General features: G+C 36.8%; 1 protein-coding gene across 1 annotated transcript in view; it reads right to left on the bottom strand.

Annotated features, from left to right (window-relative positions):
- The window catches only part of LOC103489733 (myosin-11), a 42,898-nt gene that overhangs the window by 11,756 nt on the left and 6,986 nt on the right, over positions 1–24,156 (bottom strand). Inside the window, exons 4-16 of the mRNA XM_008449017.2 lie at positions 24,006–24,151; positions 23,777–23,933; positions 18,056–18,114; positions 17,656–17,815; positions 17,388–17,537; positions 17,165–17,301; positions 16,932–17,078; positions 16,724–16,825; positions 16,363–16,420; positions 16,147–16,248; positions 3,161–3,198; positions 1,307–1,433; positions 100–270 (exon numbers count right to left, since the gene is read on the bottom strand). Coding sequence (XP_008447239.1) covers positions 100–270; positions 1,307–1,433; positions 3,161–3,198; positions 16,147–16,248; positions 16,363–16,420; positions 16,724–16,825; positions 16,932–17,078; positions 17,165–17,301; positions 17,388–17,537; positions 17,656–17,815; positions 18,056–18,114; positions 23,777–23,933; positions 24,006–24,151 — 1,554 coding nt within the window. The remainder of the gene's footprint in view (positions 1–99; positions 271–1,306; positions 1,434–3,160; positions 3,199–16,146; positions 16,249–16,362; positions 16,421–16,723; positions 16,826–16,931; positions 17,079–17,164; positions 17,302–17,387; positions 17,538–17,655; positions 17,816–18,055; positions 18,115–23,776; positions 23,934–24,005; positions 24,152–24,156) is intronic.

The following is a 24,156-nucleotide window of genomic DNA, read 5'->3' as shown; positions in this document are numbered from 1 at the left end:
GTCAAACAAGCATAACTATTGCAGCTTTTTCTTGTGCAGTCTAGAAGGATATTTCCAGAAAATCATTCGAAAGTATATGCAAGTCCGTAACTATAATACCTTAAAACGAGAGCCAATTGAAGAAAACTTTGATGATTTGGCCGTCTCCACAGGATGAGGAGAGAAGAGACCACCCACAAAAGCACATTTTGAAGCACTTAACAAATCTTGATGTTCAGAGACTACATAATCTTTATTTTTGTCTAGAAACTGATCTGACTGATATAGAACCTGAAAAAGTCCAAATAATATAGACTGACCCTTAAGTTTCTCATTATAAATAACTTTAGGCTAAATTATAATTTTAGCCCATGAACTTTTAAGGTTGTGACTCATGATCCTTAGACTTTAAAAGAGTCCAAAAAGTCATAAACTTTCAATCTTATGTCTAATAGAATCCTTGAACTTTAAGAGTTTAGTACCTAATTGGTCCATAAATTTTCGATTTTGTATTTAATAAGACTTTTAATTCCAGAACCTATTAAATAAAAAATTGAAAAGTTTTGGTCCTAGTAGACACAAATTAAGTTTGTGCTTTCTAAAACTTTTTAATATGTTCGGAACCTAATAGATATAAAATCCAATGTTTAAGGACGTATAGGACAATTTTACGGTTCAAATATATATTAGATATAAAATTGAAAATTCAATAAACTGTTAAATAACTTGTAAAAATTTCAATTTAACATCCAAACTTTTGGGCTTCTATCAATTTAAATCATGAACTCATAGACGTATCAATATAAACCATAAACTTTCATAGATGTATCAATTTACACCCTCCTTCAGATTTAGTTTGAAAAATATCATGGAAGACATAATTTTTTTCAATTAAACTTCTAAACTTTTATAAGTGAATAAATTTAAAACATTTATCAGGATTATATTAAAAAATCATTAATGCTTTCGAACAAAATGGACAATTAGAATTGATGCATGGACAATTTTCAAAAGAAATTTTAATTAAGAGTCTAAATCGATTGGATTATGAATGTGTAGAAGTTTAATTAATAAAATTATAAGTTCCACACGATGTCTATCCAAACAAAACATAATGAGATGTTTAAGTTGATACACATGAAATTCAAGATTTAAGTTGATACAATGTAAGTTTAGGTTTTAAATTGATACAACTCCAAATTCCAAGAGTATAAATTGATATTTTCTCTAAATACTTTATAAAGTTTAGATAGTTACTAGACATGATTGTTAAAGTTAAAGAAATAAACTTGTAATTTAACCATTACTAAAAGAAAGACAAACTCACATCTCCAGCATAATGAACAATTGTAAAATCTGAGCGGGCCAATTTTGGCTTGGTGAAGCGTTTATGATTTTTGAAGGTCTGATATAGCTTTTGTGAAAATGTTTCATGATTTGATTTTGGGAACATGCTGTGTTTAAAAATTAGAAAATTAATTAGATCAAATGGGAAAAAGGTTAAAAAAAACTAACAAAAACAAACCTAAAAGAAGGCATCTATGCAATAATTTTATCATGTGGCCAATATTTCCTAATATTACAATATTGATTAGAGATTTAATGGACAATATGTTTTGCATGAGATAAATGAATTGATATTGGCATTGCAACTTGCAGCAGGCAATAATAAATACAAAGATTTCTAGGGATGTAAATGTTGCATTAATACTCTTTGCATGAGATAAATGGTTAGCATGAGATAAAGTGTGTGGCGTACACGGGACCTCTAGAACATTGACCAAAGTTTCACATGTTAAGTCTAACTTCTATCTTCTAACTAACGGGATTTGTCCGAAAGGGACCTAATTTTTCTTTAGAGGAAACAAATCTATTCGTTGAATAGATGAAAGGAGACCGATGCTCAAAATACAATATATAAATACAAGGAAGCCAAGGAAAACATAAAATAGAAGTGCAATACAAGTGCCAAAACAAAAAACAACATAAGCACTAAGCTGGAAAAATAATGGCTAGTCTACCTTCTATCTTATATCTAACGGGATGCGTCAAAGACAGAGATCTAATCCTCGAAGGGGACCTAATTAAATCAAGGGAAGGTGACTGCTTTAAAATCCCATACATCAGTTATGTGCATAATCTACTTTAACTGAGGTTCATATTTTCTGTCAAAAACGTCAAAATATCAATTTTAACACTAGCTGTAAAGATCTTGGTCAGGTTGTTTCAAGTCGGCACAATTGAAGGTCACTAACTGGTGTTCCTTTTTCAAGCTATTTAATTGGTTTTCTTTGCAAGATATTGGTTTCTTAGTTTTTTTTCTTTTTTTTAATTTTCTCTCTCTGTTTCTTTCTATCTTCTTTCTGGGAGTTTGTATCTTCAACATAAGTCTCTTTTCATCATTCCAGTGAAAACTTGGTTTCTTGTTCAAGAAAACAAATTCTTACATTCATAAAAGTCCAAGGTACTTTGAGAAAGGATTTCTTTTAGCCAATGTGCAGGGGCTTTAGCCAAAACTTTGAAGTTTTGAGTAGTGAAACTAATAGGTATTTTTCGCCCATACTTGTTAAGGTGAAAAAAAAGGTTGGAAGAATTTCCAAGCCATTATATTCTTACTTGGTCCCGATCCAACCATCACATCTGGTCATGAATTCTTTATACTTATAATTTTAGCCAGGGTTGTTAGCTTATCTCATCTCAAACATTTGTTACCAAGTATTAATGGATACTTTTGTGATTTCCTTTTCAGTTCTAGTGTATCTTCTTTGGCTGCCAGCTGGTTGTTATTTTCGGTTCCCGTTTTTTTGTACATTAAGGGAGGTGTTGCTCTCTTGTAAACGGAATAAAGATTATCCTAAATAAATAAATAATTATTTGGTTTACTTTGTTTCCCTTTCCTAAATAATATAATTTCCTAGAATAGACAATTGTCATTTTCAAACAAATGATTTTCTTTTCTGCCTACAGAAACTCAATAGCATTTGGAAATATTAGTCATTTCCAAGAAAAGGATTGCACATGGAAATTACGACACTTCAGCTTAATTTATGTCTGACCAGTCAATTGGCATAAAAAATTATGAATTCATGAGGAGCAACTCTACGTGCTGGTCAAATCAGTGCTTATCTTAAGACCAGGAAAAGAAAATGTCAACAAGTTTAAAGTAAAAGAATGAGCATACCAAGCTTCATCAAGAAGAGCAATGATTCCACCAGGCTTCTGCAAAGGCACATAGAAATAGATGATTAGATAGGGTCATAACACAAACCGAAGTCATTTATCTAACAGCAAAACCAATTCCATGAAACGAACGAGTAAGAGAGGAAAAATAATCACTAAAAGATCTCTTGTTCCTTTCGCCGCACATGCTCCAAAAAGAAAGCACGCATGAGAGCCAAACAAATCATTTTCTTTCTACCAGCAAAAGGATGGCCCACCAACAAAGAAGCCAAAGCATCAGAGATGGAATTAGGACAAGTAAATAACTGTCCAAAAGCAAGTAGCACAGTAGTCCAATGATTAACAGCAAAAGAACAGTGAAGAAACAAGTGGACGGGGGTTTAGCATGTTGATGACACATATGACAACAAGAGTGAGAAAGAGACATATAAGGCACTCACACCAAAAACGATCAGCCATATTGATGGCACCCCAGCAAAGCTCTCGAAAGAAAATTTTAAATTTTTTGAGTAACTATTCAGTGACCGAGTAGAAATCAAATAAAATAGAATCAGCCAGAGATTTAACTGTAAATATCATAGATGGGTCAAGCAGTCATATCAAAAAAATCAGAAGACGAATGCAATTTGACAGGAGCCAAATGATCAGATAAGGATGCCCATTCAGAAGTCTCCAGTTCAGTAAGATTACATCCAGTGTTTTTAAATGTCCAAGGTGCACTAAGGCGCAATGGCCCTCTGGAGCCTAGGCACTAGGCACGGGCTTTTATTTTGTGAGGTGGCACTACATATAAAAATATTACATTAAAAGGAGAAAGCATAGTTGAAGTGGAAATATAGAGAAAAAAAAGACCCCAAACACGAGTTTTTAAACAATGCTAAATAAACTCAGTTCTAACCGAGTATTTGAGAGCTTGGCCTCTCCGGAAGCAAAAGCTCCAATTCATACACAACTTCCTTTCCAGCTTCCCTCTTTCCCCTTCCACAATTATGTATTCCATTCTACTCACTGATCATGCCCCTAAATATTACTTTCTCTTAAATCACCAATTCAACCCAAAAGCTTAAACTGATGGATGAAGACAAATCTAATATAATATCTAACATTCTCTTCACTTGTGAGCTTGAAATATGAAGAAAGGCCTAACAAATGAAATTAATATTAAATAGGGAGGAAACAACAATGTAGGAACTTGAATACAGGATCTTCTTGGACCACCTACTCTAATACCATCTTAAATCACCAATTCAACCCAAAAGCTCGAGCTGATGAGTGAGGGCAATTTTAATATAGTATCTAACACTTTCACCTTTCTAAGTAAAATGTCTCCATCAACTAACTCATTCTTCTGTGTTTAAGTGGGTATAGCAAGAACCGATTTGAAACTTAGGGAATAATACATTGTCCGAGATGAAACTTTTTATGGGATACAGGGAAGAGGAATTAATCCTTACTCTTCCATTCTGTGTTCCTGTCCAAAGGAGTTCCTTGTGTGACCTTTTTGTTATAGCATTAGTTATATCCTGCTTTCCGCTCTGCACATCCCAGAAAAGGCTTATAGGAAGGATTTGAGTGGGAAGAGTGTTAGGAAAAGCGGAGACAAGACTCCATCTCTTCTATCCTCAACCCATAAGCAAAAATTTAGTTGGTTAATTTTGAGGCATTTTCGAAAGAAGGAAAAATTAGGCAGTCAAAGATCATTTATAAAAAAAAACAAAATAATATGCTGCTTTCTTACTTAGATTTATTTTCTTCAACACTAATGAGCTTGGCCCATTATTAAGGCGGCAGTAAAACACATTATATATATGTTTATGCATTAAGAAATAATTTGCAATTAGCCGAGAGTGCTGCCAAGGAGAAGGAAATAAACACCAAATCGAAATTGAGGAAAGTTTCTTCAAATTCCAATGTGTTATTTCAGTGTGACAGTGAGGAAAAGAAAAATAAATTATGTAGAGTATCTTTCTTGTTGGGTTGAGGGTTTCTTTTATTGTTTATTTCAAGTTACCGAGTTGTGGTATTGAATTCAAATAGTTCGTGTTGGGCTATTTGGGGAGAGATTTGTAAGCATGTTTGCGGGTTCTTTGCAATCTCCACCATAGCAGAACCTACAGTTGCAGAAGACTGAACATAGTCCCAAGTCTGAGACGAACCGACATATTTTTTAGTGTTGTTCCTTTTCTCCTACTCTTTATTACTTGTAATTTATGATTGATTACTTATTTTTCTCCAACATGTGAAATGGGAGATTGAGATATAATTAGTTTATTCCATATCTATATATATCTCGCATAAAATTCCAACAAAGAAATCTAACATCTAACATCATCAAGGTTTTTGTACAACCAAAGAAATAATTCGTACATCCTTGTCTTCTCAATTATCTATTTGTACAGGCTCAGCCTTCATGCTAGATGACCAATTATTTGTTCCAAACGTAGAATAACTGGCCTATGTCAATGAGCATATCACTGGATTACTTTCACTGAGTATTCACCATAACTAATTTCCATATTAGCCATCATATATAAACTTAAGATATAGAATTGGGGGTATTCTTTATTTCCTCGTATATTTGTCGTACTACCCAAGTTGACAGATATGCTTGTTTTATCAATATGTAAGCATTCGGTAATAAAGTAATTAATATATTAATATTTACATATAAATTCTAAAAGAATATGTCCCCAACTAGTCAATATTTTATTTATTTAGAAATTGGCGTGCAGTCTTTTATCTATAAAAAAGTATTCATATATCAATATATACATATAAGTTCTAAAAGAATGTGTCCCCAACTAGTCACTATCCTACTTATTTAGAAATTGATGTGCCATAATGTCGGGCACCATGCTTCTAAGGATGATCCATGTTAGAGAGGTCTGGTTAGGACTATAAGTCCCTAACCAGCTATTCCCCAATGTTGCCAAGAGGCTAATGGATGGTTTGAACTAAAGCAAGAAAAAGGAAATGTTATTCTTTTCCAGAAAGATACTTGGTTGAGGGAGAAGCCTCAAAAAGATGCTTTATGCACGCTCCATTGCTTTCAGAAGTAAACTAGGGGTAAGAACTTGTCTTAGAAGGAATGTCGATGAATGAATCTGTCCTCGATGGATGAGTTAGATATTATATTAAATTTGTCTTCACCCATTAGCTTAAGCTTTTGGAGTAACAAAACCCAAGTATTGTTCTTCTCCAGAAAACAAAACTTGATGATACCGATTTCTATATCATTAAATCCATTTGAAGCTCCTAGTTTATTGGATGGACAGCGCTTGATGCGATTGATACTTCAAGTGGTCTCCTTATTTTATGGCGTGCATCTAATTTCACTGTTCTTGAGGTTATACAGAGCCTTTATACAGTTTCTATACATATTTCCTTGGCTGATGGTTTTTCTTTTTGGCTCTCAACTGTATAAGGCCCATCTGATGGTTTGTATCGCCCAAATTTTTGGCAGGAAATTAATGATTTGACGGAATTAGGAGGCGATTCTTGGATTATTGCTAGTGATTTTAATATAACCAGATGGTCCTAGGAGAAATCGCATGATCAATCTGTTACAAATAACATGTGGTTTTTCAACCAATGGATTGCTAATTATCATTTAAGGGACGTGCCTCGAAAAATGCAACCTACACTTGGTCCAGCTCTGGACATACCCAATATCGTTTTTTGGTTACTAACATTTGTGCTACTAAATTTGGATCCTTTTAGGTTCACCGATTAGATCATGCACTTCAGATCATTTTCCTTTTGCTATGACTGCAGGTGATATTGATCGGGGTCCATGCCCTTTCAGATTTGAGAACTCTTGGCTTTCTACTCCATCCTTTTGGCCACTTGTCGAAACTTGGTGGACAAACAATAGGGTTGCTGGTTGGCCTAGACATGGATTGATGATGAAGCTCAAAGCATTACAAATGTTCCTTCGTTCATGGAACAATCAGCATAGAGAAGCTACTAAATTACCATCTCTTATCTCTCAACTTCGAGAGTTGGATAATATAGGCAATAGGATTCAACTTTCTGTAGAACAATTATCCACAAGTTGTTTATTGAGGGAACAAATTGAACAATTAACTGCTCAGGAGCACATCCAATGGCGGCTACGCAGTAAACCTAAATGGTTTATGGAGGGGGATGAAAACACTTGTTTTTTCAACGTATTGTAGCTGGCAAAAGGAAAAGTTCGATTTCTGAAATTCTCTCCAAAAACGATCGAAGCCTATTGACTATGGACAGTATTGAATCTGAATTTAAAAAATCTCTTTACTAAGAAGGCTGGTTCTCAGTATCTACCCATAAATATGAATTGGAATTCAATTTTGAACAATAATTCTGCTGATCTTGAATGCCCGTTTTCTGAAGAGGAGGTTTTCTTGGCTATCTTTTCTCTTGATGCTAATAAGTCTTTCAGTCCTGATGGATTTATAGAAGAATTTTTAAAATTTTTCTGGACTACTTTAAAAGATGACATTATGAACATCGTCCATGGTTTTTTGACTCCGGAATTATCGATGACTCCCTAAATGAAACCTATATTTGTCTCATTCCCAAGAAAATGGTTGCTAGAATGGTCTCTAATTAACTGTCGATCAGCCCCATCCATGTGCTTACAAGATTATTGCTCAGGTTTTATCGAATCTAGGTTCTTCCATCTACCATTGCTTTAAATCAGCTTGCTTTTGTTGAAAATAGACAAATTTTGGATGCATCCCTTCTGGCTAAAGAATTGGTGGATGATTGGTTTCATGAAACTAGGAAAGGTGTGATTATTAAACTTTATCTTGAAAAAGCTTTTGATACGGTCGATTGGGACTTTTTAGATACAATTCTCCAGGCTAAAGGCTTTGGCGTAAGTGGATTCATGGATGTGTCTCTACTGCAAAATTTTCCATTATTATTAATTGTTCGCTTTTTCCACTACTAACTGTGCTGCCTTACATGCTTGTTTTAGGTTATTTATGTCTTCGAACAAGCTTCTGGTTTATCTATTAATCTCTCTAAAAGTGAGCTCCTTGGCATTCATATCTCTAATGATGATCTAGATTGGATGGTGACTATTTTTGGGTGTAAGAAGGACAATGGTCAACTTCTTATCTTGGCATTTCCCTTGGTGGGAACCCTAAATTGATGATTTTCTAACAGCCAGTTATTGAGAAGTTCCAACGAAAACTCATAATTGCAAATACGCTGTTAGGATACTAACAAGTAATATCTAATATTTTCTACTTAATGGTAGAAACAGAGACAGTACTCTGTGATTATATATATATAATGTCAAAAGATAACAGTCACAAGCTACTAATAAAGGAAAGAAACAGCAAAATAACAAGAAAACATACCAACCCTCCTCTATATGAGCTAAGGTCTCCTCCAGGCTACAACAGCCTTTACAACCCAAAAGATACAAAATTAAACCTAGCTACCCAATCCCAATAAGATACCATTTATAGACCCTAAAACATTCCTCACTATGGGCCCTACTCTTGCACGTTCTTTTTCAACTCATTCTCTCATCATTGCTGGCCTGTATGTTTACCTTTTTGCTCATCCTTTTATACATGTGAACAATCGGAGGTCTTACAATACCCCTCGGCTCCAAGTTCACCTTGTCCTCAAGGTGGAACATAGGGAACTGCTGGTTCATTAGATACACTGATTCCCATATAGCTTCACTTTCGGGTAGCCCCTTCCACTTGATTAGCCACTCATTTGCTCCCAGCTCCTTACTCCAGCGAATGCCTAAACAGTTTCTGGCCATAGTTGTAACTCAAACTCTTCCGCTAGTTATAGGATGTTGATGTTGTACCTCTTGCTCTTTATCCAACTTCAGTTTTAATTGAGAGATGCGAAAAACATTGTGTATGGCAACTTCTGGGGGGAGATCCAGTCTATATGCTACTTCCTCTATTTCTTCAATTATCCTGTAAGGACCATAGTACTTAGGTGCCAACTTCTCATACCTTTCTTTTTCCTAAGGAACGCCGCTTGTAGGGTCTCAACTTTAAGTATACCTCTTCCCCCACCTTAAATTTGAGTTCTCTTCTTCTAAAGTCAGCCATTTTTGTCATCCGGTTCTGAGCCACAAATAAATTTTCCTTCAAAGCGTTAATAGCTAAGTTCCTTGCCTTCAGTAGTGATTCCACTTCATTATTAGGTGTCTTCCTGTCTTTGTAGGATAACAGAGGGGGAGGTGGACGGCCATAGACTGCCTGAAAGGGAGTGGTTTAATAGAGGCATGAAAAGTAGTGTTATACCATAGCTCTACCCACGGAATGAACTGGTCCCATTTGTGTGGTTGTTCATTACAAAAGCATCTTAAATAGGTCTTTAGGCACTAGTTCACCCTTTCGGTCTGCCCATCTGTTTGTGGATGAAAGGCCGTGTTTTTCTTCAGGATAGTTCCCATTGTTGGGAATAGTTCCTTCCAGAAATTGCTAAGGAAGATCTTGTCTCTATCGGTAATAATGGAGTTAGGAATGTCATGCCTCCTTATTATCTTGTCAATGAAAACTGCCGCCACTTGCTTTGCTGAGAAAGGGTGTTTCAAGGTAATGAAGTAGGCATATTTACTCAAACGATCGACTACTACCATAATTACATTAACTCCTCCAGCTTTATGCAGCCCTTTTATAAAGTCCATGGTCCAGTCTTCTAAAATTCTCTCCGGAATAGGGATAGGTTGTAGAACTCCAGCTGGTTTGGTTGCTTCACATTTGTTCCTTTGGCAGGTTTCGCATTGTTCTACATACCTCGTTGACATCTGCCTTCATACCATTCCAGTGTAGCTCTCCACTCATCCTCTTGTAAGTTCTTAAGAACCCGGAATGCCCACCTAATATGGAGTCATGGAATGTATGTAACAAAATAGGAATAAGGGAGGATGTTTTCGATAGCACCACTCTTCCTTTATAAAGCAATCTTTCGTTCTCCCATTTAGATTTACTTTCTTCTTCGGGATTCATCCTTAATTGTTCTATACTTTTCTGAAGTTCCTCATCCTTTTCCACTTCTTTCCACACTGTTTCCATATCCACAATTCCAGTAGTAGTCATAGTATTCAATTCTAGGATGGATTCTACCCTTGAGAGAGCATCGGCAGCTTTGTTTTGCAGTCTAGTTGATATAGTATTTCAAAGTCATAGCCAAGGAGTTTGGTCAGCCACTTTTGGAATTGGGGTTGGACCTCTTTTTGTTCCAACAAAAACTTCAAAGTTTTCTGGTCTGAAATAATAGTGAACTTCCTTCCTAGTAAGTAATGCCTCCATTTTTGCACAGACAACACTACAGCCATTAGCTCCCTTTCGTATATTGATTTAGATTTAACCCTCTAAGACAACTTCTAACTAAAGAATGCTATAGGGATGACCATCTTGGGACAATACTGCTCTTAAACCAATACCCAAAGCATCAGTTTCTATAATGAAAGGAAGGAACCAGTCAGGTAGGGCTAACATCAGGATGGTGGTCATTACTAGTTTTAGGTTTTCAAAAGCTACAATGGCCTCTTCATCCCATTTAAATGAGTTCTTTTGCAAGAGCTTGGTTAAAGGAGCAGCAATTTCTCCATAGCCCTTCACAAACCTCTTATAGTAACTGGTCAGTCCTAAGAATCCTCTCGATCCTGTTACATCTGTAGGTTGAGGCCACTGCACCATACTTTTAATCTTTTCTTCATCTGTTTCTACTCCCTTCTTGGACATTTAATGGCCTAAGTATTGGATTTGAGAGTCGCAATCACGCACTTCTTTCTGTTTGCATAGAGTTGGTTATCCCTCAATGCCGCAAAGACCATTCCCAAGTGTTTTTCATGCTCACTTATATCCACACTATAAACTAGGATATCATAAAAAAAAACTAGCACACAGCGCCTTAAGAAGAGTTTAAATACCTGGTTCATAAGAGATTGGAAGGTGGTTGGTGCGTTAGTCAAGCCAAAAGGCATTACCAGAAACTCGTAATGGCCATTGTGGGTGCGAAATGCGGTCTTTTCAATGTCCTCCCTCATTTTGATCTGGTGATAACCAGATTTTAAGTCCATCTTCGAAAATACAGTTGGTCTATGCAGTTCGTCAAATGGCTCTTCAATCACCGGAATGGGAAATTTATCAGAAGTTGTGGCTTGGTTCAATTTCCTGTAATCCACGCAAAATCTCCATCCTCCATCCTTTTTCTTTACCAATAGAATAGGGCTCGAATATGGACTGTGACTGGGCCGAATTACCCCTGTCTGAAGCATTTCTACCACCAGCTTTTCTATTTCTTCTTTTTGCACATGGCCGTATTTATATGGCCTCACATTGATTGGTCTTTGCTTTAGTAGAGTTAGGATATGGTGGTCTATGGCTCTCTTGGGAGGTAACCCTTTTGGCGTCTCAGAAATGTCAGCATACCGTGCTAAGAGGAATTTGATCATGGGCAGCTCCTCCTCCTCCCCTTTCGTTTCCTGTTCTTTCTCGCAATCATCCTCAGCTTCTAACTCATAATTCTTCCATTCTAATAAAAATCCTTGATCCTCCAATTCCAATATCTTCTTCTATGGTTTTCAAAGAGCACTCAACTCTAATAAGGGAAGGATCTCCCTTAAGTATAATTTGTTTTTCCCCCACCCAAAACAACATAGTTAAGGATAGTCAATGAACCTTCATTGTTCTTTGTTGTGTCAAGCCACTGCATCCCCAGCACTACATCAACCTTCCCCAACACTACTGTTAAGAAGTCTGCCACAATCGTCAGTTCGTTCAACCTTAGCTCTACTTTCCTACAGATCCCTTTTCCCTTGTATCGAGTACCATCCCCAATTGTAACCCCTAAAGGGGTGCCCTCCTCAATCAGTATCTTCTTTTCATCCACTAATGCCTGATGAATGAAGTTGTGGGTTGCCCCACTGTCAATTAGCACAATCACTTCCTTATCCTTCACATGCCCCTTCAGTTGCATTGTCCCTTTGGATGTAAAGCCAGTAATGGCTTTAAACTCAACTTCAGCTCCTTCGATGATATCTAATTGCTTCAGCTCCACTTTTTCTTCTTTCTTTGCTTAAGTTATTTCTCCTTCCTTAGTACTTTCCTCTTCATTAAGGATAAAGAGCATCGACTCTCTTTTTTTCTTTACCTTGCAACAGTGTCCATGGGAATACTTTTCATTACACCTGCAACAGAGGCCTCTATCTAATCGTGCTCTAAATTCTACATTTGATAGCCTTTTAACTGGCGGGTCCCTTTTTTGGTAATTTCCTTTAATAGGAATAGTCACTTGCTTCATTTGGAATTCAGTTTTACGCTGCATCCCTTTTTCATTCCCTGCTTGAATTTTGGTGGTGGAAGATTCTCCCCCCTTTGGTTCTGGTATCCCCAACTCGACTCTAGCCAACTTCAAGGCTAAGTTACGGTCATTCACCAGTTGGGCTTCCTTCATGCACTCTTCTAACGTTTGGGGATGTCTGCTAATCACGTTTGCTTGGAGGGTCAGTTCCAGTCCTATCACAAATGCATCTCTTAGGACACTCTCTGCCATATAGGGTAATGGAGCTGAGTAGTTAACAAACTTTTTAACATAATCATTGTAGGACCCATCCTGTTGAATGCGAATGAGTCGTGCTCCCAAACTCTTTTGTCCCGTATCACGAAAAAACTCGAACATCCTGGCTTTCAAATCCTCCCATGACTCAACTTTCTTTTGATTATGGCTCTATCTATACCAGTCTACCTCATCTTGTTCAAAGCTTACCACTGCTACCTTTACCTTCTCAGCTTCAGGTAAGTTATTAATTTCCAAAAAATGTTCTGCTCTGTACACCCAAGACTCTAGATTTTCTCCCAAGAACATCGGCATTTCTAACTTTTTGTCCACGGTGGTTGTGTTCATCTCAACCGTGACATCCATCTCTTCCATTTTGTCTTTTAACTTCATGACAGAACCGTCGGATGTCCCAGATTCCTCTCTTTTTTTTATAACTATGGCTTTCTCTCATCTCATCCACCAGTCGATCCATGGTTTTCTTCATTTCCAGCATCATTCCTTCAATCCTAGTATTTCTTTCTCTGTTCCTTCTACTCTTTCCTCCATCTATCGCTGAGCCATTAGACGTGTGATAACCCCCAGTTTTCAGTGGCTTTGATACCAACTGTTAGGATACTAACAAGTAATATCTAATATTTTCTACTTAATGGCAGAAACAGAGACAATACTATGTGATTATATGTATAATGCCAAAAAATAATAGTCACAAGCTACTAATAAAGGAAAGAAACAAAATAATAACAAGAAAACATACCAACCCTCCTCTCTATGAGCTAGAGTCTCCTCCAGGCTACAGCAGCCTTTACAACCCAAAAGATACAAAATAAAACCTAGCTACCCAATCCCAATAAGATGCTATCTATAGACCCTAAAACATTCCTCACTATAGGCCCCACTCTGCACGTTCTTTTTCAATTCATTCTCTCATCATTCCTAGCCTGTATGTTTACCTGTTTGCCCATCCTTTTATACATGTGAACAATAGGGGGTCTTACATACGCCTACATATCCAAGGGTGGTCGTCATACACTTATTCAATCTTGCCTACTTATTACCTTTCTCTTTTTCATGCCCCTGATGATATGATTAATTGTTTGAGAAACTAATTCTTGAATTTTTTTTGGATAGTTCATGTGATGAAAATGGTATGCATAACATTAATTGGATTACCACTCAACGTGCCCTAAGCTTCTTAGTGGTCTGGGCATGGGCAATTTTCATCATTTACATTCTGCCCTTTTGGCAAACTGGATTTGGAGGTTTTTACATGAGAAGAATGTTTTGTGGCATCAACTCATTTTGGCTAAGTACTATTATCCCTCTTGTGTTTGGCCGACTATTGTTAGAAGGTCATCAAAGTCCCCATGAAGCTCCATCTACCATACTGCTGGCCTTGTATTTTCTAGAACTCAACATTACCTTGGTACGAGTGACACTATCTGTTTTTAGAAAGATCGATGGCATGATTGTGGTATTCTCTCTGTGATTTTTCCTTGTTTGTTTCGTCTCTCTTGTACTCCTGATATTTCTGTTGCTGAAGCGTGACTTACAGATTCTAAGACTTAACTTGCACTTTAGACATAATTTTACTGAACATGAAATTTAGGAATGGGTATCTTTGTCTACTATTTTGTCTTCTAGCAGAACTCGTATGGTGCATGATTCTTGGAGATGGACAATTGACTCCCCATCTATGTTTACTGTGAAGTCTATGATTGATGACTTGATAAATGCTCTCAAGTCTTTTAAAAGGAATTTCTCATTTGGATGGATCACTTCCCGAAGAAAATTAAAATTTTTCTTTAGGAGCTTAGTCATAAAGCTATAAACACTGTCAATCGCCTCCAGCGTCGTATGCCTTATATGTCTACTTCTCCTTCTTGGTGTATTATGTGTTGTGTTAATGTTGAATCCTCTATTCATCTTTTTATTCATTGTCCTTTTGCTCGACCATTTTGGGATCTCATTTTTTAGGCTTTTGGTTGGTCTACTGCTTTGTCCAACGACATTTCAGACATCCTCAACTTTCTTATGGTGGGCCACCCGTTTCTTGGTTGCAAGAAGGTTATTTGGTTGGCTGTTCTTCAGGCTTTCTTTTGGACTTTATGGGGTGAGCGTAATAGACGTCTTTTTTAAGACTTTTTTCATCTTTTAGTTTTCTTTTTTGACATGGTATTGTCCATGGCTTTTTATTGGTGCAAAATTAGACACTCTTTTGAGAACTTTAGCTTATCGGTCTTAGTTGCCAATTAGCGCTCTTTTTGAAATCACCTTGAGGTGCTTGGGTTTCCCCTTATTTCATTTTACCAATGAAATGTTTGTTTCTTATAAAAAAAAAAAAAGATCGACTTAAGCTTTTGGGTTGAATTGGTGATTTAAGATAGTATTAGAGCAGGTGGTCTAGGTAGGTCATGTGTTCAAACCCCTGCAACGTTATTTCCTTCCCGTTTGTTGGGCATTAGATACTATATTAAATTTTCCTTCACCTATCAACTTAAGCTTTTATATCGGTCATTTAAGATACTATCAAAATAGATGGTTCAGGGAGGTTTTGTGATCCAGCCCCTACCTTGTTGTTTCCTCCCCAATTAATATTAATTTCCACTTATTGGGTCTTTCTTCATATTTCAAGCCCACAAGTGAGGGAAAGAGTTAGATATTATATTAAATTTCTCTTTACTTATCAACTTAAGCTTTGGGGTTAATCAGTGATTTAACATTATCAAATGAGCCAATTCGTCTGTCTATTACTTGAACGAGACTTTTTCGGCCATTTTCTTGGATTCTAAAAGGTGAAAACTTGTCAATATGAGTATCTTGATTGCAATCTTGCCTACTGATGTTTTATATAATAACAGCATGTAACTGACAGGTGCTGATGCACAAAATTTGGAAAGATGTTCCCTAAGAAAGATGAAGTTTTTTCTTAAGCTCATTCTCCAACAAATGAATAATAGGGTACAACAAAGCTAGTTACTTCAAACCTTCCAATAAATGAAATGTAATATTTCATTTAACAAAACTAAGGGTACCCCACCCACATTTAGACATGACTTGCAAACTCTCCCAATTAACTAAATGGGAGCCACCAGCCTAATCTTCTCCCTCCTAAAGAATGTTTTTCATAAGCTTTTCACTCTGAGTATTGAAATGAAACAAATATTATTTAAGGAAAGCTTACAAGAGTAAACTGACATTCCTTCAGTAATATACCGTTTACTCTGGCCAAGTCTGTTAGCAACTCATTCAACCACATCATCCTCCTAGAATAAAGTCTACCCCAATCGTCAAATGATACCCTTTCATAACGGATACGGTATATCAATATGGAAAATTAGTTGAGACATTGAGATGTGCTTTCTCTATGCTATTAAATAAGAAGAAAGCAATAGTATATGTAGTGTTGTGAGAGCATCTTTAGAATTCATGAGCAAAATTAAGAAGGAAAAACTGAACCTTCTCAATGAGATCGAGGACATCTTGATTATCAACAAATTCAATGTAGCTCCAATCAATTTCCTCTTTTACATATTCTTCTTGCTCCATCTTGAATACGTGCTGAATAAAATCATAACATCCAGATTTGACATTGAAATTTGAAAAAAGAAAAACTAAGAAGAAGAAGAAAGTCAAGATCAAAGACAAAGTTATCAAACGAGACTGACCTCATACCTGGTTGAAATGTTGCTGCAGCTTTTCATTTGTGTAATTGATGCAGAATTGCTCAAAACTGAAGAGAGTGGAGGATAGTCACAGTCAACATACAACTTGTCCATTAATAACTACGCCCACATCAACAACTGCTCTATTTTTAAGAGACCTTTATGATTGTCAAGTAGTAAAAAGCTCGCTAACAGATTAAATTATCCTATTTCCAGAAATGGCAGAAAAGAAGATATTTGCATGTGCTGTGAGCATGGGTGTTTTGTCTAAATCTATGTCCAGTTTGACTCCCTTACAAACATCACCTATTAGTTAATATATATACAGAAGGAGAACTCTCTACAAAAGCCAGAGTTACAAGAAGGATCACCTATTTGTTTGAAAGCTCTCAAAACCATAAATATCAAGTACACCGATCAGATATTTCGAGCAAGGATCTTGTCCGATGGATACATTGATTTTATCAACCAACCTGGATAAGTTAAACAAGCGATTGTTCTAATTCCTGTTGGAGTAAGAAAAAACTGTTGAACTACAACAGAATCTAAACGTGACAATGCTAGGATAACCAATATTACCAGTCAAACAAACGAGAGTATATTGTCTTGGCTAATCCATCCCTGCTAACTGTTGCACCATGCGGATCAAGACTTCTCTTGATGACTTCCTCCGGTGTAACCATCATGCGCTTGCAAAGAGCATCTTCTAATGCATTGGGATCACACCTGAAATATTTTTAGGATCAGAATACACAAAAAATGCAGGTTATTATGAGAAATACAGAGTAATAAAAGCAAAGCTCCAGTCACACATGAGAAGCTCTGCTGTCATGTGAAGATGAAATTTTGATTCTTCATCTTTTACAAATGATGAATCAGACTCTTCTCCTTTTGCAAATTCAATATTACCCAGATGGAGAATAGCAGCCACAACTCTGAAAATTGCATCCTGAAAGAAAGAGGGAGAAAGGGGAGGCATTTAGCAGTAGGTTGATATGTAGGAAAATAATAGCTACCTACTGAGTAAGGTATCACCTGCTCTTGTTCACCTATTCCAACAATATCCATGGCTCTCTTTGTCGCAAGATAATCATGGGCATCATTCACACCAGCCAGTTCATAACAATTTGATTGGTTTAGATAGTGAAATGATTTTGGATTTCCCAGCTTATATCTCTCTCTCTCCTGGAAAAAAAATCACTTTGCTGATGAACATTAGTTGACAAGAAAAAACTATTTCAAAGAAAAGGAAAAGGAAAGAGAGAGAGAGAGAGAGAGAGAGAGAGAGAGAGAAACCACCAACCTGAGGTGGAGCTGCACAGAGAAGATAAAAACAATGATAGTTGCGCTCAGGGTCTGATATTTGGCAAACCCGTGATCTCTCAAGAAGATAAGTTCTGATGGCAGCTCCTGATATTCTTCCCTTTTTGTCGAATTGGATCTCAACAAATTTCCCAAACCGGCTGCGCTAATGTATACAATAAATTATCAATAGGCAACTCATGCAACAAGCTATTGAAATTCCACTTCTAATGGAGAAGAAAAGGTTCCTACGAATAAATGAAAGGTCTAATATCAACAGTAAACACGTATGTGGAAATGGAAGCAGGTATCCAGAAGAAGCCAGATTATGTAGGTGTCAATCCAATCATTTCTAAGAAAATCCCTATATTGCAAAAGCTCAAGTAAGGATAACTTTTTACCTTGAATTATTGTTTCTCACTGTTTTTGCATTGCCAAAGGCTTCAAGAACTGGATTCGACTGCATCGGGTTTAAACAGGATTCAGAAAGTTGAGAGAGAAGATGTCACAACATAAGAAAATGCCAACTTATAAATAGTTAAAATTCAAATCTCAAGTATCGTCGGAAGAAATGAAAAATATTAGAAGAAAACCATCCCCTAGAAAAAGGAAAAGCGGCATTTGAAACCATTTTCTTCCAAATGCTTAATTCCAATGTTACCATTAGATTCTGATGGCCTTAAATTGTCAGGAATGCTCTCTGCATTTTCTTTAATGGAGCTCTACCTACATGGAAAGTTGGATCGTACTCTATATTCATCAATTACATAATGGAAAATTAATGAATGTTTTTGAGAACTTGAATTATGCCTAAGCGTTCTCAAACACAATGTCTTGTTCTTAACTGGAGAAAAGTTTGTTCCCCAATGGCATAAGTATAGCAGTTTTCAAATTTTCTTTCACAGGTAAAAGATATTTATTTATATGCTTAAAAGACCTAGCTTGATTTTTTTTTATATCTTAGAGTGTCCTGGCCAGCTTACTCGCACCTCAACTAATCTCACAGGACAACCTGTCTGACCCTACAACATTTGAGTGTCAAAGAAACTCGTAGGAAATTAATTCCTAGATAGGTGGCTAGTAGCTACCATGGATTGAACCCATTGAAAACTAATGCCCAATGGTTAAAAACTGAAGTGTATTCTTATTGATTAAATCTAATGGTAATTAAGAGTATTTATAATATTCTGCTACAGTGCAATATTATCAAAACAGACTAACAGAAAATATAACAAAATAATAACTAATTTTAAAATTGTAATTATACATGATAATATCCTCCCTCAAACTGATGCACTTTAGGCTTAAGGCATAAGTTTGGATCGAAGAGTGTGGAAGCAATTGGTAGTGAGAGGTTTTGTGAATATATCAGCGGGCTGTTCTGTTGAGGGAATGTACAACAGTGTAATGTCATTTGGGACAACTTTTTCCCTTATAAAGTGAAAATCCACTTCTATGTGTTTGGTTCGATCATAGAAGACAGGGTTATGAGCAAGTTGGATGGCAGACTTGTTGTCCCACCATAAACAAGGAGGTTCTCTTCTAAATACATGTAAGTCTCGAAGGAGTTGTCGAATTCAGAAGCTATTGTTGCAAGAGCTCTATATTCAGCTTCTGTTGAACTTCGAGATACAGTGGACTGTTTTTTGGCTGCCCATGATATAGGATTATCTCCTAAGTAGATGATGAATCCTGTGGTCGACCTTCTATCAAGATTATTTTCTGCCCAATTTGAATCTGAGAATGCATTTACTCTGAATGGATTTATGGATTTTTGAAGAGTATGCCTTTTGAAGTGGTTCCACTGATGTATCTTATACTCTTTTAGCTGCTGTAAGATGGCAATAGGCATGTGAGTGCATGAACTGTGACAATTTGCTTACTGAGAAGACGATGTTTGGTCGAGTAAAGGTGAGATATTGGAGGGCTCCAATAATTGTTCTGTAGGCTGTCACATCTTCATTTGAACATGAATTGTCTGGCTTGTCACTAAAGGAATGTATAGCAATTGGGGTATTACATGGTTTACATCCATTCATTCCAAACCTTTATAATACATCCTTAGCATATTTTGTTTGTGTGACAAAGATACCGGATGAGTTCCTCAGGATTTCAAGCCCCAGAAAATATTTCAACGTTCCCAAGTCAATCATATCAAACTTCTGCTGCAGCGGACTTATTAGCACATCAATGTATGGCTAGTCGTTGCCTGTTATTATGATGTCATCTGCATAAAGTAGGAGATAAGTGGTAGATTTTCCAATTTTTCGAACAAACAACGAGTTATCGGCATTCGAAGCATTAAAGTCAAGTGTCAATAGGTGAGTTGTGAAACATTCAAACAAAGCTTGAAGAGCTTGTTTGAGGCCATATAATGATTTTCTGAGTTTGCACACTAGGTTTGGTCTTGTTTTGTCAACAAAACTTGTGGTTGTTGCATATAGACTTCTTCACGGAGTTCGCCATGTAAAAAGGCATTTTTAACATCAAGTTGCCTTAGTTTCCATTCAAAATGTGCAGCTAAAGATAGAACTATCTGGACAGTAGGTTTCTTTACAACTGGGCTAAAGGTCTCTTCAAATTCTATGCCTTCCTGTTGATGGTATCCCTTGGCAACTAATCTTGCTTTGTATCTAGCAATGGTTCCATCGGGATTTCTTTTTATTTTGTATACCCATTTGCAGCCAATGGCTGTTTTGTTTGGTGATAAACTGGTGAGTTTCCATGTTCCTTGTTTCAATAGAGCATCATATTCTTCTTTCATTGCATTTTGCCAAACTAAATCTTTAGATGCTTGGGTGTAAGAGCTTGATTCATTTTCATCAACAGAATTTTTGGGGAGATGTGTTGCAGCAACAAAAACTTTCTTCTTTGATATACCAGATTTGCTTCTGGTTTGCATTGGATGGGCATTTATGATGGGTGCATTTGTGTGCATTTCAGTTTCAGTATTCGGTTGACTGTTTAGATAGGACTCATCTGTTTGTGAAGAACTCATTGTTGGCATAGATGGCATAGCACTTTCATTACTCATACTAGGAATAGGTGGGGAGTCTTTTAGGAATAGGGATAAAGGTATTTGATGGGGTTTTATAGGTTTTGTATGGTTATCTTTTATGGGGTTGTTTTGTGGGGTTATTGAGAAGGGAAAAATAGTCTCATCAAAGATAACATGTCTAGATATGAAAAAATTTCCCATGCTCATATTGTAACACAAGTAACCTTTGTAGTCTAAGGGATAACCAAGGAAGATGCACCGAGAGGTTTTTGGTTGGAGTTTATGAGAATTGTATTGTTTTAGTAAAGGGTAACAGGCACAACCGAATATTTTTAGATGTTTATACTCAGGGGGTTGATTGAGTAGGCATTCAAAGGGTGTCTTATTTTGAAGGTTTTGAGAGGGGAGTTTGTTTATGAGGTATATGGCTGTGGCAAAGGCAAAGGACCAGAATTTGGTTGGGACGGAGGCACAGGTCATTAGGAAGATGGCTACTTCTATGATATGGCAGTGTTTTCTTTCAGCTACACCGTTTTGTTGAGGAGTATAGGGACATGACTTTTGGTAGGATATGCCATTTGCGGTGAGAAAGGATAGTAGATCTTGGTTGATGAATTCACCTCCTCCATTAGATCTGAGAGTTTTGATGCGAGTGGAGAATTGATTTTCTACTAGTGGTTTGAAGTGTTTGAAGACATTTGTTACATCGGATTTTCTTGCTATGGGAAAAATCCAGGTATACTTAGTGAGGTCATCAACAAAGGAGAAATAGTATTTGAAACTATTTATTAATATTTCAGGGGCAGGGCCCCATACATCAGTGTGAGTGATTTGTAAGGGAAACATGGTAGTAGAATATGAGTGGAGAAAAGGGAGTTTATGCATCTTCCCATATAAGCAATATTCACATATGCAGGTTTTTGTACAAGAGGGAAGGTTTAAGGAATGTAGAACTGTGTTTAATACTTGTGTGTGAGGATGGCCGAGTTAGTTGTGCTATAGGGTAGAGGAGATCTTGGAGGATGACTGGATTGCAGTATGAGCAGTTGGAGAATTTTTTTGATCTGAGACATATGGAGTGATTGGATAAAGTCCATTCACATTAGGGTCTTGGAATAAAAGGTTGACAATAGTTTTGTCCTGAATGGTAAATTTGTTAGTATCAAAGGTGATTAAGCAATTGTTATCTTTGCACAGTTGATGAACAAACAATAAATTTGTGGAGATCGTTGGGACATACATGAGATTTTGTAGTGAGAATGAAGAGTTTAGGGTGTAGGAGAGTTTACCTGATCATATGTGAGTAATGGGAAGTGACTGACAACTGCCAACAGAGATGCTATCTTCACCATTATGTTCATTTGCTATGGAGAAGTTTCCAAAGTCTGCAGTAACGTGAGCATTGCATCCTGAATCTGCAAGCCAAGTATTTGAAGGATAGTTATGAGTGTTAAGATACTATGAGTTTTGTTGGCCAACCATGGTAGCAAGATTTTGAGGGGGGTGCTTTCCTTGATAATTGTAGTTCATTCTGTTGTAGCAATCAGAATGACCAGGTCGATTACATACTTGGCATTGAATGAACAGACGGTTTCCAAAATCAGATTGTCCACGACCTCTCCCTTGGTTGAAGTTTGATCGGCCTCTACCAGTGTTACGGCCTCTTCCTCTTCCTCTTAGTTATTTTGTTGGGGTGCATTTCCAGGTGTTCATGAGTTGGTGTTTTGATTTGCAAGCATTGCTGTTGGTTGAACTGAGATGTCTTCACGTTTGGTTTGTTTTTCTAGTGCAGATTCTTCAGACTTTAGGAGGATATGGAGTTCAGAGAAACTTACCGGTTGAGATCTTGTTTGCATTGAGGTGCGAAAGGCATTGTATTCTCTTGGAAGGCCATTTAGGGCATAGATTACGAGATCTTCATCTTCAACAATAGTTGCTGCATTTGCTAATTTGTCTTTCACTTCTTTGATTTTTTTGATATACAAACCAATTGGTTCATCTGGTTTCTTTGAGATTTGTTGTAAATCTGATTTTAGGTTGACAATATTTGTCCTGGTATTTGAAGAGTAGTGCCTTTCAAGTGTTTTCCATACTTGACTTGAAGATTTGCATCCAACTACATATGTTAGTGCTTCAACAGATAGGGTAGCGTTGATGAGGAACATTAACGCTTGGTCCTTTGCTTGCCAATCTTCGTAAGGAGGGTTACTGATTTCGGTTGTTGAAGACGGAGTTGTCTGAGTAGTTGCTGAGGAACTCGCAGTTGTGGGGTTCGAAATCGTCTTCGGAGGTGTGGGAATGGATTCGTCAATGAAGCCATACAACTTGTGTGCTTTCAGCATAGGTTCGAATTGGAACTTCCAGAGGGTGTAGTTGGTTGAATCAAGTCGGATGGATATTAGGTTGCATATATTTGTTAGAAGGAAGAGGGGTGATGATAGTTCTTTGGAGGTTGAAGAAGAAGAACTTGCTTCGGTTGCCATGGTGGAAGAAAGAAGAAAGGATCAAAGGAGAAGAAGACGTGGGTCAAAAAAGCTCTGATACCATGAAAATTAATGCCCAATGGTTAATAACTGAAGTGTATTCTTATTGATTAAATCTGATGGTAATTAAGAGTATTTATAATACTCTGCTACAGTGCAGTATTATCAAAACAGAATAACAGAAAATATAACAAAATAATAACTAATTTTAAAACTGTAATTATACATGATAATACATATGACCTCTTAGTTAGTTATTGAGACTATGTCTCCCTTTTTACCACTAAACCAACCCATGATGTGTTGACTTAGCTTGATGTATTCCAAACTCAAAAGTAATTATTATTGTCATACATGTGCTTTTCTAATCTACTCAACGAGTATCATGTCGTCATGATACTTTATATGTCAAAGTCGCTTTACAAGTGACCCAAATTTTAATCTTGCATTTTGCAAATATACCAAAGAGATCCACGTCTAATCTTGTTAATACTTCATGATGGATAGAAATAGTAACTGATAAGTGATAATACCATGCACTTTAGAGACACCATAGGATGCTGGAATAACATTGTATGAAGTATGTGCCGATTACATTGTGTCACTATAGTTAGATTTGCTAGACTTAGAATCCAACTTACTTCTAAAACTTGTTGTTCAACAGTTCGTCCTTCAGATGCAGCATGGCCGCCCAAAAATGCAAGGTAACACATAAGCATTTTGGTGGTTTCAGTCTTACCGGCCCCACTTTCACCACTTACCAGAATGGAATTGCTTTTCCCATAATTTATCATAGCCCTGCCACAGGATTGTGATAGTCTATGTCATCCCATGAGAAAACAAAAATTACGGAAAAAATAAGAATTTAACCTATATGCAACATCAGCAATTGCAAAAACATGCGGCTTCAGCTCCCCAATTGGTGCACCCCTGTACTTTTCCATCACATGGGCATCATACAGACTTGAAATACTTTGGAATGGGTTGATGGCAATAAGAATGTTTCCAGTATAAGTCTGTA

Source organism: Cucumis melo, chromosome 1, assembly GCF_025177605.1.
Source record: "Cucumis melo cultivar AY chromosome 1, USDA_Cmelo_AY_1.0, whole genome shotgun sequence".
NCBI lineage: Eukaryota > Viridiplantae > Streptophyta > Magnoliopsida > Cucurbitales > Cucurbitaceae > Cucumis > Cucumis melo.
This window is presented reverse-complemented; position numbering and strand designations above follow the sequence as displayed.